The following is a 16019-nucleotide window of genomic DNA, read 5'->3' as shown; positions in this document are numbered from 1 at the left end:
CACATCTGGGACCATCACCACCAGCATGACTAGTATCTATGTGGACCCTACTACAGTTTAACCAGCTCAGCTATAGACTACACCAGCATGACTAGTATCTATGTGGACCCTACTACAGTTTAACCAGCTCAGCTATAGACTACACCAGCATGACTAGTATCTATGTGGACCCTACTAGTTTAACCAGCTCAGCTATAGACTACACCAGCATGACTAGTATATATGTAGACCCTACTACAGTTTAACCAGCTCAGCTATAGACTACACCAGCATGACTAGTATCTATGTGGACCCTACTACAGTTTAACCAGCTCAGCTATAGACTACACCAGTATGACTAGTATCTATGTGGACCCTACTACAGTTTAACCAGCTCAGCTATAGACTACACCAGCATGACTAGTATCTATGTGGACCCTACTACAGTTTAACCAGCTCAGCTATAGACTACACCAGCATGACTAGTATCTATGTGGACCCTACTACAGTTTAACCAGCTCACCTATAGACTACACCAGCATGACTAGTATCTATGTGGACCCTACTACAGTTTAACCAGCTCAGCTATAGACTACACCAGCATGACTAGTATCTATGTGGACCCTACTACAGTTTAACCAGCTCAGCTATAGACTACACCAGCATGACTAGTATCTATGTGGACCCTACTACAGTTTAACCAGATCAGCTATAGACTACACCAGCATGACTAGTATCTATGTGGACCCTACTACAGTTTAACCAGCTCAGCTATAGACTACACCAGCATGACTAGTATCTATGTGGACCCTACTACAGTTTAACCAGCTCAGCTATAGACTACACCAGCATGACTAGTATCTATGTGGACCCTACTACAGTTTATCCAGCTCAGCTATAGACTACACCAGCATGACTAGTATCTATGTGGACCCTACTACAGTTTAACCAGCTCAGCTATAGACTACACCAGCATGACTAGTATCTATGTGGACCCTACTACAGTTTAACCAGCTCAGCTATAGACTACACCAGCATGACTAGTATCTATGTGGACCCTACTACAGTTTAACCAGCTCAGCTGTAGACTACACCAGCATGACTAGTATCTATGTGGACCCTACTACAGTTTAACCAGCTCAGCTATAGACTACACCAGCATGACTAGTATCTATGTGGACCCTACTACAGTTTAACCAGCTCAGCTATAGACTACACCAGCATGACTAGTATCTATGTGGACCCTACTACAGTTTAACCAGCTCAGCTATAGACTACACCAGCATGACTAGTATCTATGTGGACCCTACTACAGTTTAACCAGCTCAGCTATAGACTACACCAGCATGACTAGTATCTATGTGGACCCTACTACAGTTTAACCAGCTCAGCTATAGACTACACCAGCATGACTAGTATCTATGTGGACCCTACTACAGTTTAACCAGCTCAGCTATAGACTACACCAGCATGACTAGTATCTATGTGGACCCTACTACAGTTTAACCAGCTCAGCAGTACCAGAGAGACCGAACCCAGGATAGAGGGGCTGAGTGAATGTGGTCTGGACTCTGTGGAGGAGGGTCATTGTGTCAGAGACACTGTAGAAGGACAGAGTACCTGCCTTGTGATCCAGGTACACTCCTACTCTGGAGGACTGAGGGCCTGAGACTTTAGTCACAACATTATTGTGTCTGAAACAATAATCACCATTATAGTACTGTAAACTCCAGGACTTGTTATTGTTTCCAAATACACCATCATTACCTCTCTCTGTTCTGCTGATGTCTTTATATGAGACTGCTGTATAAACAACACCAGTCCACTCCACCTCCCAGTAACAGCGTCCAGACAGACCCTCTCTACACAGAACCTGGTAGATGTTGATGAATCTGTCTGGATGGTCAGGATATGGTTGGACTTGGCGTGTATAGGTCACCTTTCTGTTCCCTTTAGACAGAGAGAGGAGTGTGTGTGCTGTGTTTGGGTCCAGTGTGAGCTGACAGGAATCTGGGAGAAGAGCAGAGCAGAGACCAATGAGGGGAGTCAGAACAATAAGTTAAGTCAGATACTGTATCTACCCTGTCTTTGATTAGAGCACAGCAGAGATCAAATCAGAGAAATATGAGGAGTCAGATAGATACCCAGTCTTTGATTAGATCTACTATTGCTATATATTTCTAGAGGGATTGTTAGGAGTGTCAGTAAAAAGAGACTGTTAGTTACTTCACAATAAAGAGACTCACATTGTAAAAACTGTTCTCTGGTCTTGGGCTCTGGAGGCAGTACAACATCCACTATATTCACTACAGACACACAAACACATTGACAGAGAGAGGGAATGTTATCATCAGACCATATTCCACATGTATATGACTAGTAGGGAACTTTCAATGGTCTAAAGTTGATGTTCTTATTGTTTTCAACACACCTGTAGTGGAGATCTTGGTCCATTCTCCTTTAAGGAAGTCTTCTAGTTTCTCTCTCAGTTCAGACACAGTCTTACTCACATCTCCAAAGTACTGAAGAGGACGGACAACGATGCTGGGTAAGTCTGAAGATACACTGATACTGGAGAGAGACTGATAACTCTGGAGAGAGAGAGAAAGAGAGAGAGAGAGAGAGAGAGAGAGAGAGAGAGAGAGAGAGAGAGAGACAGAACGAGAGAGAGAGAGAGAGGGACGGACGGACAGAGAGAGAGAAGGACAAAGAGAGGGAGGGACAGAGACGGACAGAGACAGAGGGAGAGAGAGGGATGGACAGAGGAAGAGAGAGAGAGGGATGACAGAGGGAGAGCGAGAGAGGGACGGACAGAGAGAGAGAGAGGGACAGACGGAGAGAGATGGGGACGGACAGAGAGAGATGGGGACGGACAGAGAAAGAGAGGTGGGGACGGACAGAGAGAGATAGGGACAGACAGAGAGAGATAGGGACAGACAGAGAGAGATAGGGACGGACAGAGAGAGATAGGGACGGACAGAGAGAGATAGGGACGGACAGAGAGAGATAGGGACGGACAGAGAGAGAGATAGGGACAGACAGAGAGAGAGATAGGGACGGACAGAGAGAGAGATAGGGACGGACAGAGAGAGATAGGGACAGACAGAGAGAGAGAGGGACGGACAGAGAGAGAGAGGGACGGACAGAGAGAGAGGGACGGACAGAGAGAGAGAGGGACGGACAGAGAGAGAGAGGGACGGACAGAGAGAGAGAGAGGGACGGAAAGAGAGAGAGGGACGGACAGAGAGAGAGGGACGGACAGAGAGAGAGGGACGGACAGAGAGAGAGGGACGGACAGAGAGAGAGGGACGGACAGAGAGAGAGGGACGGACAGAGAGAGAGGGACGGACAGAGAGAGAGAGAGGGACGGACAGAGAGAGAGAGAGGGACGGACAGAGAGAGAGACAGGGACGGACAGAGAGAGAGACAGGGACGGACAGACAGAGAGAAAGGGACGGACAGAGGGAGAGAGAGGGACGGACAGAGAGAGAGAGAGGGACGGACAGAGAGAGAGAGAGGGACGGACAGAGAGAGAGAGATGGACGGACAGAGGGAGAGAGAGGGACGGACAGAGGGAGAGAGAGGGACGGACAGAGGGAGAGAGAGGGACGGACAGAGGGAGAGAGAGGGACGGACAGAGAGAGAGAGAGAGAGAGAGAGAGAGAGAGAGAGAGAAAGAGAGGGACAGAGAGAGAGAGAGAGAGGGAGGGAGGGAGGGAGAGAGAAAGCGAGGGACAGAGAGAGAGAGCGAGTGACAGAGAGAGAGAGAGGGACGGACAGAGAGAGAGAGAGGGACGGACAGAGAGAGAAGTACGGACAGAGGGAGGGAGAGAGAGAGAGAGACAGAGAGAGAGACAGACAGAGAGAGAGACAGACAGGACAACATAATGATGTAGATGATTAGTTTCACATGAAGTTAATTTCATATCACATGTAACAAGACAGTTTAGTTACCTGGAGGAAATGGATGTGATCCTCTGTGTGTGAGAGCTGCTCCAGCTCAGTGCTTCTCTTCCTCAGCTCAGCTATCTCCTGCTTCAGTTGCTCCAGGAGTCCTTCAGCTTGACTCACTTGAGCCTTCTCTTGGGCTCTGATCAGCTCCTTCACCTCAGAGCTCCTTCTCTCAATGGAGCGGATCAGCTCAGTAAAGATCTGATCACTGTCCTCCACTGCTGCCTGTGCAGAGCGCTGGAGAGAGAGAGAGAGAGAGAGAGACAGAGACAGAGACAGAGACAGAGAGAGAGAGAGAGAGAGAGAGAGAGAGAGAGAGAGACAGAGAGAGAGAGAGAGAGAGAGAGACAGAGAGAGAGAGAGAGAGAGAGAGTAGGTACAGTAGCCTCTCTGCACCTCATTGAGTCAGAACGCTGCCACCCTGCTCTCCAGGTCCATCAGGCCTTGTCCCCCCTCCTGGACAGGCAGGTACAGAACACATCTTGGTCCTGCTCTACACTCCTCCCTCCTGGACAGACAGGTACAGAACACATCTTGGTCCTGCTCTACTCTCCTCCCTCCTGGACAGACAGGTACAGAACACCTCTTGGTTCTGCTCTACTCTCCTCCCTCCTGGACAGACAGGTACAGAACACCTCATGGTCCTGCTCTACTCTCCTCCCTCCTGGACAGACAGGTACAGAATTGACTGGAATCTTGATCCAAAATGAAAATGCCCTAAATGGCACAGATTTAGACATTAAATACAACGTTAACTAGATATAAATTGTCTCATTTATAGCCTGGCACAGATAGTAAAACTACATTAAATACAAAGTTAACTAGATATCATCTGTGTCATTTATAGCCTGGAACAGATAGTAAAACTACATTAAATACAACGTTATCTAGATATCATCTGTGTCATTTATAGCCTGGTACAGATAGTAAAACTACATTAAATACAACGTTAACTAGATATCATCTGTGTCATTTATAGCCTGGTACAGATAGTAAAACTACATTAAATACAACGTTATCTAGATATCATCGCCACATAACTTATGTGGAATTTAAAAGACACCGTTAACGTTACCGTTAGCTAGCTCACAACGTCTGTTACACTGTAACTTACCGGCAGCCTCACATAAAAACGTATTGGTTAACAAAGCTTTGATTATGACCAAAGTCTATAGTAGTGAAAAGTCTCTCTCTCTATTGTAACTTACCACAAATTGCCATCATAGCCTGTCTACATGAATGTGTCCTGTCAGAGTCTTTTCCTCTCCGTTAACCGTTAGCTAGCAGTCTCGAGCCACAGCTGAGGTTGACCACAATGAGCTCCAAGTAGGACTGACGTCACTACCGGTACAGCAGCCCCTGCAGCAGCAGCCTCCCCCGGGTCCTAGTGCCCGCCCGGTAACACGGTTAAGATGCGATGGAACGGTTGACGGGAAAACAACAAATCACAGAGAAAATATATTGACTGATATATTGAATTGTTTAGGGTAGCTTTAGCTTTGGCTTTAATACATTCTGAAAATACTTGAAAACCAAAAGAAAAAAGAATAGTAGCCCTCCTCAGGAACCACAAAACCCTCACAGACCAACTTCTTCTTCTATGATATAATGGCGGTCCACAAACCAACGTTAAAGGTGCATGGCGCCACCTACTGTGCTGGAGTGTGTTCAATCACGGTTTACACCATTTCTAAATCCTCCTACTTAACTCAGTACTTCTGAGAAAATAAAAAAGAGTCCTACTAACTTCTAATAGACCCTCCCCCATCCCCCAAATCCCTTCCAACCTCAATGACCCTACACTTCAAAAAAGTTAATGTATAGGGGACATGAGTCAGTCATGGTTACTCATGGTTATGTGATGAGGTAGCCTCGCCTGCTACTTCAAAATCAGTGTCGGCCCAATTTTTATATTTCCCCTTTATTTAACTAGGCAAGTCTGTTAAGAACAAATTCTTTAAAAAGGCTACCCGCCGCAAGAGGGTAAGTATGCTCTCTCTAATTCTCTCGTTCTCTCTTTCTCTCTGAGAACCTGAGCCCTAGGACCATACGTCAGGACTACCGGGCATGCTGACACCTTGCTGTCCCCAGTCCGCCCGGCCTTGCTGCTATTCCAGTTTCAACTGTTTCTGCCTGCGGTTACGAAACCCCTACCTGTCCCAGACCTGCTGTTTTCAACTCTTAATGATCGGCTATGAAAAGCCAACTGAGATTTATTCCTGATTATTATTTGACCATGCTTGTCATTTATGAACATTTTGAAAATCTTGGCTCTCTCTAATTTTCTCCTTCTCTCTTTCTCTCGGAGGACCTGAGCCCTAGGACCATACGTCGGGACTACCGGCCGTGGTGACTCCTTGCTGCCCCCAGTCCGCCTGGCCTTGCTGCTATTCCAGTTTCAACTCTTCTGCCTGCGGTTATGGAACCCCTACCTGTCCCAGACCTGCTGTTTTCAACTCTTAATGATCGGCTATGAAAAGCCAACTGAGATTTATTCCTGATTATTATTTGACCATGCTTGTCATTTATGAACATTTTGAAAATCTTGGCTCTCTCTAATTTTCTCCTTCTCTCTTTCTTTCTCTCGGAGGACCTGGGCCCTAGGACCATGCGTCGGGACTGCCGCCCGTGGTGACTCCTTGCTGTCCCCAGTCCGCCTGGCCTTGCTGCTATTCCAGTTTCAGCTGTTCTGCCTGCGGTTATGGAACCGCCACCTGTCCCAGACCTGTTGTTTTTCAACTCTTAATGATCAGCTATGAAAAGCCAACTGAAAATTATTCATGATTATTATTTGACCATGCTTGTCACTTATGAACATTTTTGAACATCTTGGCATAGTTCTGTTATAATCTCCACCCGGCACAGCCAGAAGAGGACTGGCCACCCCTCATAGCCTGGTTCCTCTCTAGGTTTCTTCCTAGGTTTTGGCCTTTCTAGGGAGTTTTTCCTAGCCACCGTGCTTCTACACCTGCATTCTAGCTGTTTGGGGTTTTAGGCTGGGTTTCTGTACAGCACTTCGAGATATTATCTGATGTACGAAGGGCTATATAAAATAAAATTGATTGATTGATTGAAGAGGGGAATGTCCTCTTGGTATAATGGTAAATATGTTGGTTTCTCCCACGGTAGACCTGGGTTCATATCCCGTCAGTTACATTAAACAGTCTATTCTCTGAAAGGGGTCCAGACAACCTGTTCCCAACAGTGGGGAAGTGGGATTGGATAAGGACCTCTCTCCCTCTCTCTGACTAGAGTAGAGAAGTGAAATGGTGTGTCTCCTCTAGTCAACAATACTCACCTTGAAAGACTCCACAGCCTGTTGGAGCTCCTTCAGCTCCTTCTCTCTCTCCTGGAATCTCTGCTGGACCTTCTGCTGACTCATCCCCAGCTGCCACTGTGGAGAATCACTCTTCAATGAGCTATCAAGCTTTATTAGTCCAGTAGATCAATAGTATAGTAATGTGACATAGGACCCAGAGAGAGGAAGGTCTACAATCCTGAGGAAGTCCCTTTACAATATGATATTATGTTGCTATGTGAATGATTATAGTTTTTATGGTAGGCCTACATGTATCAAGGGGAAGAGAATGAACTTTGGACTCATAAAAGGGCATTCAGAATGATAATAGTGTTTGACTTTAGAAAATGGTGATACATTTGGAGAATCTGGGTGAACATATCTATATACTCAAGGTTTGTGTTCATATTTGTGGATCCATTTCATTTGAATTCTCTCATATTCAAACAGATTTAGTTCCTACTGTATCTTTAATTCTTTGTTTATCAGACAGTCACCAACAAGTTGTTCTGGTCTTACCTGTTTCTCAGTCCTCTCTGCTGCAGCTGACACTGTATCATGGCCTTTATGTTCATCCATTGTACACAGATAACAGATACACTGCTGATCGGTACGACAGTAAACCTCCAGCAGTTTGTCATGATGAGAGCAGATCTTCTCCTGTAGTTGTGCGGTGGCTTTGACCAGCTTGTGCTTCTTCAAAGCAGGATATTCATAGTGAGATTGGAGGTGAGTCTCACAGTAAGAGGCCAGACACGCCAGACAGGACATGAGGGCTTTCTGCTTTCTGGTCCCAGGGCAGACATCACACGCCACATCTCCAGGTCCAGCATAGCACAGAGGAGGAGGGGGAGCAGCCTGGAGTCCTGTCTTCCTCAGTTTCTCCACCAGCTCAGCCAACATGTTATTTTTCCTCAGATTAGGCCTTGGAGTGAAGGTCTCTCTGCACTGAGGACAGCTATAGACCCCTTTCAGAACATCCTGATCCCAGCAGCCCTCAATACAGCTCCTACAGTAACTGTGTCCACAGGCAGTAGTGACCGGCTCCTTCAGTAGATCCAGACAGACAGAACAACAGAACTGGTCCTGGTCCAGCAGAACTCCCTGTTGAGTCATTTGGACGGTTGTTCACTCTCACACAGACAGACGACAGAGAGAATCAGATCAGTTTCGTTTCCACAGAAGAGAGTTTGTGAAGGGGAGGGACTTCCTGGTTCTGCCAGAGGGCTGGGGTTAGAGAGAGGGAAGGGGGGAGTGAGAGAGGGAGGGGTTAGAGGAAGGGAGGGAGAGAGAGAACTGCAGGCAAAGTTGAGGAGACAAATATTTTAGTTCCTAGGTTAGGACACTTAATATGGAATAAATGAAATAGAGTGGTTAGAATATATAAAGGGTAACAGTTTCTATGAAGTACATATCTATAATGCTTTTAATGAATGTTGTAATGTCTAAAACTGATATGCTGTGATACTAACTATAAGCGTCCATAATAACTCATACTTGGTTGTAAAACTGTACAATGTGTTCTAGATAATTAGCTACAATGGGGGGAGGGGGACTTGAAATGGATACAATGTACTGTAGGTGAAATGAATACTGGATGTATAGACTGATCATTGAGAATGATGTAACACTTTACATTACAGTGTGTTTATTGGTGTGTAATTGGTCCTGTTAGTACAGTGGTGTAACAGGTACTGTGATGCCTCATTCTTCCACTGTACCAGCAGCAGTAACCCTAACCAGTAATAAGGCTACTGTCATGGAAAGTGGTACAGGAAATATAAAGTAAGGATTTATACATGTCATCTAGGATATACTGTATGTAATGATATGTCTCGGCTTTCTAGATGGTGTTCTATACTGTATGTAATGATATGTCTTCTAGATGGTGTTCTATACTGTCTATAAAGGGACTTTTGTCCTTTCTAGTGAGTTTTTCCCCGGCCACCGTGCTTCTACTACTTTCTAGGGAGTTTTTCCCGGCCACCGTGCTTCTACTACTTTCTAGGGAGTTTTTCCCAGCCACCGTGCTTCTACTACTTTCTAGGGAGTTTTTCCTAGCCACCGTGCTTCTACACCTGCATTGCCTGCTGTTTGGGGTTTTAGGCTGTGTTTCTGTACAGCACTTTGTGACATCAGCTGATGTAAGAAGGGCTTTATAAATACATTTGATTGATAGATTTTTGATATTTTTCAATCATTTCATCAAAACTGCTCACGCGCTAAAATAGAACTTGATTTGTGTGACTCAAAATGGGTCAAAATTCTACGAAAGATCCAGGGGAAAAAAGGATCTTGTTTTCAAGTAAAATAACAATAACAAACTGTTTATATCCTGTTTATATCAGGACAAATGAGCTAGCAACAGCAATCTAGCTGGCTAAATAGGACAAATGAGCTAGCAACAGCAAGCTAGCTAGCTAAATAGGACAAATGAGCTAGCAACAGCAAGCTAACTAGCTAAATAGGACAAATGAGCTAGCAACAGCAAGCTAGCGAGCTAAATAGGACAAATGAGCTAGCAACAGCAATCTAGCTAGCTAAATAGTACAAATGAGCAAGCAACAGCAAGCTAGCGAGCTAAATAGGACAAATGAGCTAGCAACAGCAAGCTAGCTAGCTAAATAGGACAAATTAGCTAGCAACAGCAAGCTAGCGAGCTAAATAGGACAAATGAGCTAGCAACAGCAAGCTAACGAGCTAAATAGGACAAATGAGCTAGCAACAGCAAGCTAACGAGCTAAATAGGACAAATGAGCTAGCAACAGCAAGCTAACGAGCTAAATAGGACAAATGAGCTAGCAACAGCAAGCTAGCAAGCTAAATAGGACAAATGAGCTAGCAACAGCAAGCTAGCGAGCTAAATAGGACAAATGAGCTAGCAACAGCAAGCTAGCGAGCTAAATATGACAAATGAGCTAGCAACAGCAATCTAGCGAGCTAAATAGGACAAATGAGCTAGCAACAGCAAATTAATTGATTTAAACATCAGTTTAAGGGACCAGGCTAACTATTCATCAGTTTACGGTACCAGGCTAACTATTCATCAGTTTAAGGTACCAGGCTAACTATTCATCAGTATAAGGGACCAGATTAACTATTCATCAGTTTAAGTTACCAGGCTAAATATTCATCAGTTTAAGGTACCAGGCTAACTATTCATCAGTTTAAGGTACCAGGCTAAATATTCATCAGTTTAAGGTACCATGCTAACTATTCATCAGTTTAAGGGACCAGGCTAACTATTCATCAGTTTAAGGGACCAGGCTAACTATTCATCAGTTTAAGGGACCAGATTAACTATTCATCAGTTTAATGGACCAGATTAATTATTCATCAGTTTAAGGGACCAGGCTAACTATTCATCAGTTTAAGGGACCAGATTAACTATTCATCAGTTTAAGGGACCAGGCTAACTATTCATCAGTTTAAGGTACCAGATTAACTATTCATCAGTTTAAGGGACCAGATTAACTATTCATCAGTTTAAGGGACCAGATTAACTATTCATCAGTTTAAGGGACCAGGCTAACTATTCATCAGTTTAAGGGACCAGATTAACTATTCATCAGTTTAAGGGACCAGATTAACTATTCATCAGTTTAAGGGACCAGATTAACTATTCATCAGTTTAAGGTACCAGGCTAACTATTCATCAGTTTAAGGTACCAGATTAACTATTCATCAGTTTAAGGGACCAGATTAACTATTCATCGGTTTAAGGTGAAGAATAAATACACAATCAAGTTCAAGATCAAAATTCGCTTTTTTAATACAGTATAAAAAGTTTATAAAAAGCAACATTTTATCACCAGAAACAGAGGTATATAAAACATCTGAAACACAAGATATATCTTTAAAACACTGTAGAAAAGTGATCAATGTTGAGAGACATATTTCAAACATCTGTGGATGTTATGTTGTGTGGAGTCAAAGTCACGATTGTCCCTGTTTATAACAATAGGAATGGAACATTTTCAATAAAACACATGATTTGAACAAGAAAAAGGTACCAGATGACAAATGCAGAAAGGTAACTGACTAAATTAAAGGAAACACGAGTAAATGAGGGATACAAAGTATATTGAAAGTAGGTGTTTCCACATAGGTGTGGTTCCTGAGTTAATTAACAAATTAATGGCCAATCAGAGTTGCACACCTCATGTAGCCAAGTCCTATATGTTTTAATAAGGTTAGTATCACACCTCATGTAGCCTAGTCCTATATGTTTTAATAAGGTTAGTATCACACCTCATGTAGCCTAGCCCATAGTCCCAAATGTTTTAATAAGGTTAGTATCACACCTCATGTAGCCTAGCCCATAGTCCCAAATGTTTTAATAAGGTTAGTATCACACCTCATGTAGCCTAGTCCTATATGTTTTAATAAGGTTAGTATCACACCTCATGTAGCCTAGCCCATAGTCCTATATGTTTTAATAAGGTTAGTATCACACCTCATGTAGCCTAGCCCATAGTCCCAAATGTTTTGATAAGGTTAGTATCACACCTCATGTAGCCTAGTCCTATATGTTTTAATAAGGTTAGTAACACACCTCATGTAGCCTAGCCCATAGTCCTATATGTTTTAATAAGGTTAGTATCACACCTCATGTAGCCTAGCGCATAGTCCTATATGTTTTAATAAGGTTAGTATCATACCTCATGTAGCCTAGCCCATAGTCCTATATGTTTTAATAAGGTTAGTATCACACCTTATGTAGCCTAGCCCATAGTCCTATATGTTTTAATAAGGTTAGTATCACACCTCATGTAGCCTAGCCCATAGTCCTATAAGGTTAGTATCACACCTCATGTAGTCTAGCCCATAGTCCTATATGTTTTAATAAGGTTAGTATCACACCTCATGTATCCTAGTCCATAGTCCTATATGTTTTAATAGGGTTAGTATCACACCTCATGTAGCCCATAGTCCTATATGTTTTAATAAGGTTATTATCACACCTCATGTAGCCTAGCCCATAGTCCTATATGTTTTAATAAGGTTAGTATCACACCTCATGTAGCCTAGCCCATAGTCCTATATGTTTTAATAAGGTTAGTATCACACCTCATGTAGCCTAGCCCATAGCCCTATATGTATTAATAAGGTTAGTATCACACCTCATGTAGCCTAGCCCATAGTCCTATATGTTTTAATAAGGTTAGTATCACACCTCATGTAGCCTAGCCCATAGTCCTATATGTTTTAATAAGGTTAGTATCACACCTCATGTAGCCTAGCCCATAGTCCTATATGTTTTAATAAGGTTAGTATCACACCTCATGTAGCCTAGTCCTATATGTTTTAATAAGGTTAGTATCACACCTCATGTAGCCTAGCCCATAGCCCTATATGTTTTAATAAGGTTAGTATCACACCTCATGTAGCCTAGCCCATAGTCCTATATGTTTTAATAAGGTTAGTATCACACCTCATGTATCCTAGCCCATAGTCCTATATGTTTTGATAAGGTTAGTATCACACCTCATGTAGCCTAGTCCATAGTCCTATATGTTTTAATAAGGTTAGTATCACACCTCATGTAGCCTAGCCCATAGCCCTATATGTTTTAATAAGGTTAGTATCACACCTCATGTAGCCTAGCCCATAGCCCTATATGTTTTAATAAGGTTAGTATCACACCTCATGTAGCCTAGCCCATAGCCCTATATGTTTTAATAAGGTTAGTATCACACCTCATGTATCCTAGCCCATAGCCCTATATGTTTTAATAAGGTTAGTATCACACCTCATGTATCCTAGTCCATAGTCCTATATGTTTTAATAAGGTTAGTATCACACCTCATGTAGCCTAGCCCATAGCCCTATATGTTTTAATAAGGTTAGTATCACACCTCATGTAGCCTAGCCCATAGCCCTATATGTTTTAATAAGGTTAGTATCACACCTCATGTAGCCTAGCCCATAGCCCTATATGTTTTAATAAGGTTAGTATCACACCTCATGTAGCCTAGCCCATAGTCATATATGTTTTAATAAGGTTAGTATCACACCTCATGTAGCCTAGCCCATAGCCCTATATGTTTTAATAAGGTTAGTATCACACCTCATGTAGCCTAGCCCATAGCCCTATATGTTTTAATAAGGTTAGTATCACACCTCATGTAGCCTAGCCCATAGTCATATATGTTTTAATAAGGTTAGTATCACACCTCATGTAGCCTAGCCCATAGCCCTATATGTTATAAAAAGGTTAGTATCACACCTCATGTAGCCTAGCCCATAGTCATATATGTTTTAATAAGGTTAGTATCACACCTCATGTAGCCTAGCCCATAGTCCTATATGTTTTAATAAGGTTAGTATCACACCTCACGTAGCCTAGCCCATAGTCCTATATGTTTTAATAAGGTTAGTATCACACCTCATGTAGCCTAGCCCATAGCCCTATATGTTTTAATAAGGTTAGTATCACACCTCATGTAGCCTAGCCCATAGTCCTATATGTTTTGATAAGGTTAGTATCACACCTCATGTAGCCTAGCCCATAGTCCTATATGTTTTGATAAGGTTAGTATCACACCTCATGTAGCCTAGCCAATAGCCCTATATGTTTTAATAAGGTTAGTATCACACCTCATGTAGCCTAGCCCATAGTCCTATATGTTTTGATAAGGTTAGTATCACACCTCATGTAGCCTAGCCCATAGTCCTATATGTTTTAATAAGGTTAGTATCACACCTCATGTAGCCTAGCCCATAGTCCTATATGTTTTGATAAGGTTAGTATCACACCTCATGTAGCCCATAGTCCTATATGTTTTAATAAGGTTAGTATCACACCTCATGTAGCCTAGCCCATAGTCCTATATGTTTTAATAAGGTTAGTATCACACCTCATGTAGCCTAGCCCATAGTCCTATATGTTTTAATAAGGTCTGTACCAAAGTGGCCAAATAACTCATTCAAATGAAGCACATGAATCCTCTTTATAACCGGTGTAGAGTCTCAGACCCCCATGAATCCTCTTTATAACCGGTGTAGAGTCTCAGACCCCCATGAATCCTCTTTATAACCGGTGTAGAGTCTAAGACCCCCATGAATCCTCTTTATAACCGGTGTAGAGTCTAAGACCCCTATTGTTAGGGCGGAGACATGAGCATCTCATCGTTATTTACAGATCTCTGGTTTCAGCTTCTTGTGAAATGGAAAGGAAAGTTAGCGAGTTCACAGTGCACAGTTAGGATGCTGGATTGTCCTAAAGTAACGTGATGTTTCACCAACATTATAGAATTACTCCTGTCTAAATAACATTATAAAAATACTTCACCAGGGAGCATCTTAGCCACAGAGGAACATTCACTTCATTAAAAGAAATGCTGTGGATTGTTTCAAATCCACCCAGTGTGTTTGGGAAGCCTGCGATTTGGGTAGTGGGCATGGCAGTAGGTGTAGTTGATTGAGTTGTGACTGTCAGTGAAATGCGCCTTAAACATGTGTGAAGATAATGTGTCTGACACGGCATGTGGAGAGACAGACCAAGGTGCAGCGTGATTGTGTGTAGATAATGTGTCTGTCACGGCGTGTGGAGAGACGGACCAAGGCGCAGTGTGATTGTGTGTAGATAATGTGTCTGTCACGGCGTGTGGAGAGACAGACCAAGGTGCAGCGTGATTGTGTGTAGATAATGTGTCTGTCACGGCGTGTGGAGAGACGGACCAAGGTGCAGCGTGATTGTGTGTAGATAATGTGTCTGTCACGGCGTGTGGAGAGACGGACCAAGGTGCAGTGTGATTGTGTGTAGATAATGTGTCTGTCACGGCGTGTGGAGAGACAGACCAAGGCTCAGCGTGATTGTGTGTAGATAATGTGTCTGTCACGGTGTGTGGAGAGACGGACCAAGGTGCAGTGTGATTGTGTGTAGATAATGTGTCTGTCACGGCGTGTGGAGAGACAGATCAAGGTGCAGTGTGATTGTGTGTAGATAATGTGTCTGTCACGGCGTGTGGAGAGACAGACCAAGGCTCAGCGTGATTGTGTGTAGATAATGTGTCTGTCACGGTGTGTGGAGAGACAGATCAAGGTGCAGCGTGATCAGAGTTCCACATCTTTATTTTTAGTGAAACTTAAAACAAACCAAGAAACAAACCAACGACCTACTGAGGTTCACCAAGCTCTCACTCAAAACAATATCCCACAGAGCAGGTGGGAACAGGGAACCCTTCAGTATGATCCCCAATTAGAGACAACCAACATCAGCTGCCTCTAATTGGGAACCATACCAAGAGCACCAACATAGAAATATATAACCTAGAACACCCCCTAGTCACACAGTCACGCCCGACCTACGACACGATAGAGAACCCTTGGTTAGATGTACCTATATCTTAGCTTAATTATAGGACCATATAGTTTCATAGTATCCCCCAGGGGCGCCGTCATGGATTTGGGGCCCCATGAAAATATATCACATTGGGCCCCACCACCACCACACCAACCCTGCACAACTGCTGTAACCACACCCCTCCAGAACACAATCTACCCATTCAAAGATTTAAATAACTATACCTTTGCAGGCTTGCAACTCTTGTAGTCCAATATTTACTGTAGGATATTTCCTGACAGTGAGCTGTGAAGGTATAACACAGGCAACATTCTGCATACAGTGGAATTCACTATTTGATGAAATGTGCTAAAAGACATCTTTTACAGTCTAAATGTCATTTTATTGGGAAAATTCTTGAATGGAAAATTCTCTTAACATTAATGAATAACTTAAAATAAATATAACTGAAATATACATTATAACCTCTTTAATTAAAATAAA

The 16019-nt window shown here is 43.1% G+C and overlaps 1 protein-coding gene across 2 annotated transcripts; it reads right to left on the bottom strand.

Annotated features, from left to right (window-relative positions):
- LOC129847324 (tripartite motif-containing protein 16-like) lies at nt 1-8398 on the bottom strand. 2 transcript variants are annotated; one of them, XM_055915080.1, is made up of 6 exons: nt 7748-8398; nt 7229-7324; nt 3909-4167; nt 2411-2605; nt 2226-2285; nt 1-1989 (listed from the first exon to the last, which is right to left on the bottom strand). In XM_055915080.1, the coding sequence occupies exons 1-6, from the start codon at nt 8342-8344 to the stop codon at nt 1475-1477; spliced, it is 1722 nt and encodes a 573-aa protein (XP_055771055.1). In that variant the 5' UTR covers nt 8345-8398; the 3' UTR covers nt 1-1474. The 2 variants fall into 2 exon arrangements, with proteins under 2 accessions (XP_055771055.1, XP_055771054.1); XM_055915079.1 differs by having other exon boundaries at nt 2411-2570; nt 3934-4167.
- Between the last annotated feature and the right edge of the window lie 7621 nt (nt 8399-16019).

This window comes from Salvelinus fontinalis, unplaced genomic scaffold, assembly GCF_029448725.1.
Source record: "Salvelinus fontinalis isolate EN_2023a unplaced genomic scaffold, ASM2944872v1 scaffold_0777, whole genome shotgun sequence".
In the NCBI taxonomy this organism is placed as follows: Eukaryota; Metazoa; Chordata; class Actinopteri; order Salmoniformes; family Salmonidae; genus Salvelinus; species Salvelinus fontinalis.
This window is presented reverse-complemented; position numbering and strand designations above follow the sequence as displayed.

Coding starts and splice junctions, on each gene's coding strand:
- LOC129847324 (XM_055915080.1), bottom strand. CDS start 8,344: ATGACTCAACAGGGAGTTCTGCTGGACCAGGACCAGTTCTGTTGTTCT. Junction 4,168..7,228: donor AGGCTGTGGAGTCTTTCAAG/GTGAGTATTGTT, acceptor CTCTCTCTCCAG/CGCTCTGCACAGGCAGCAGT. Junction 2,606..3,908: donor TAAACTGTCTTGTTACATGT/GATATGAAATTA, acceptor TCTCTCTCTCTC/TCTCTCTCTCTCTCTCTCTT.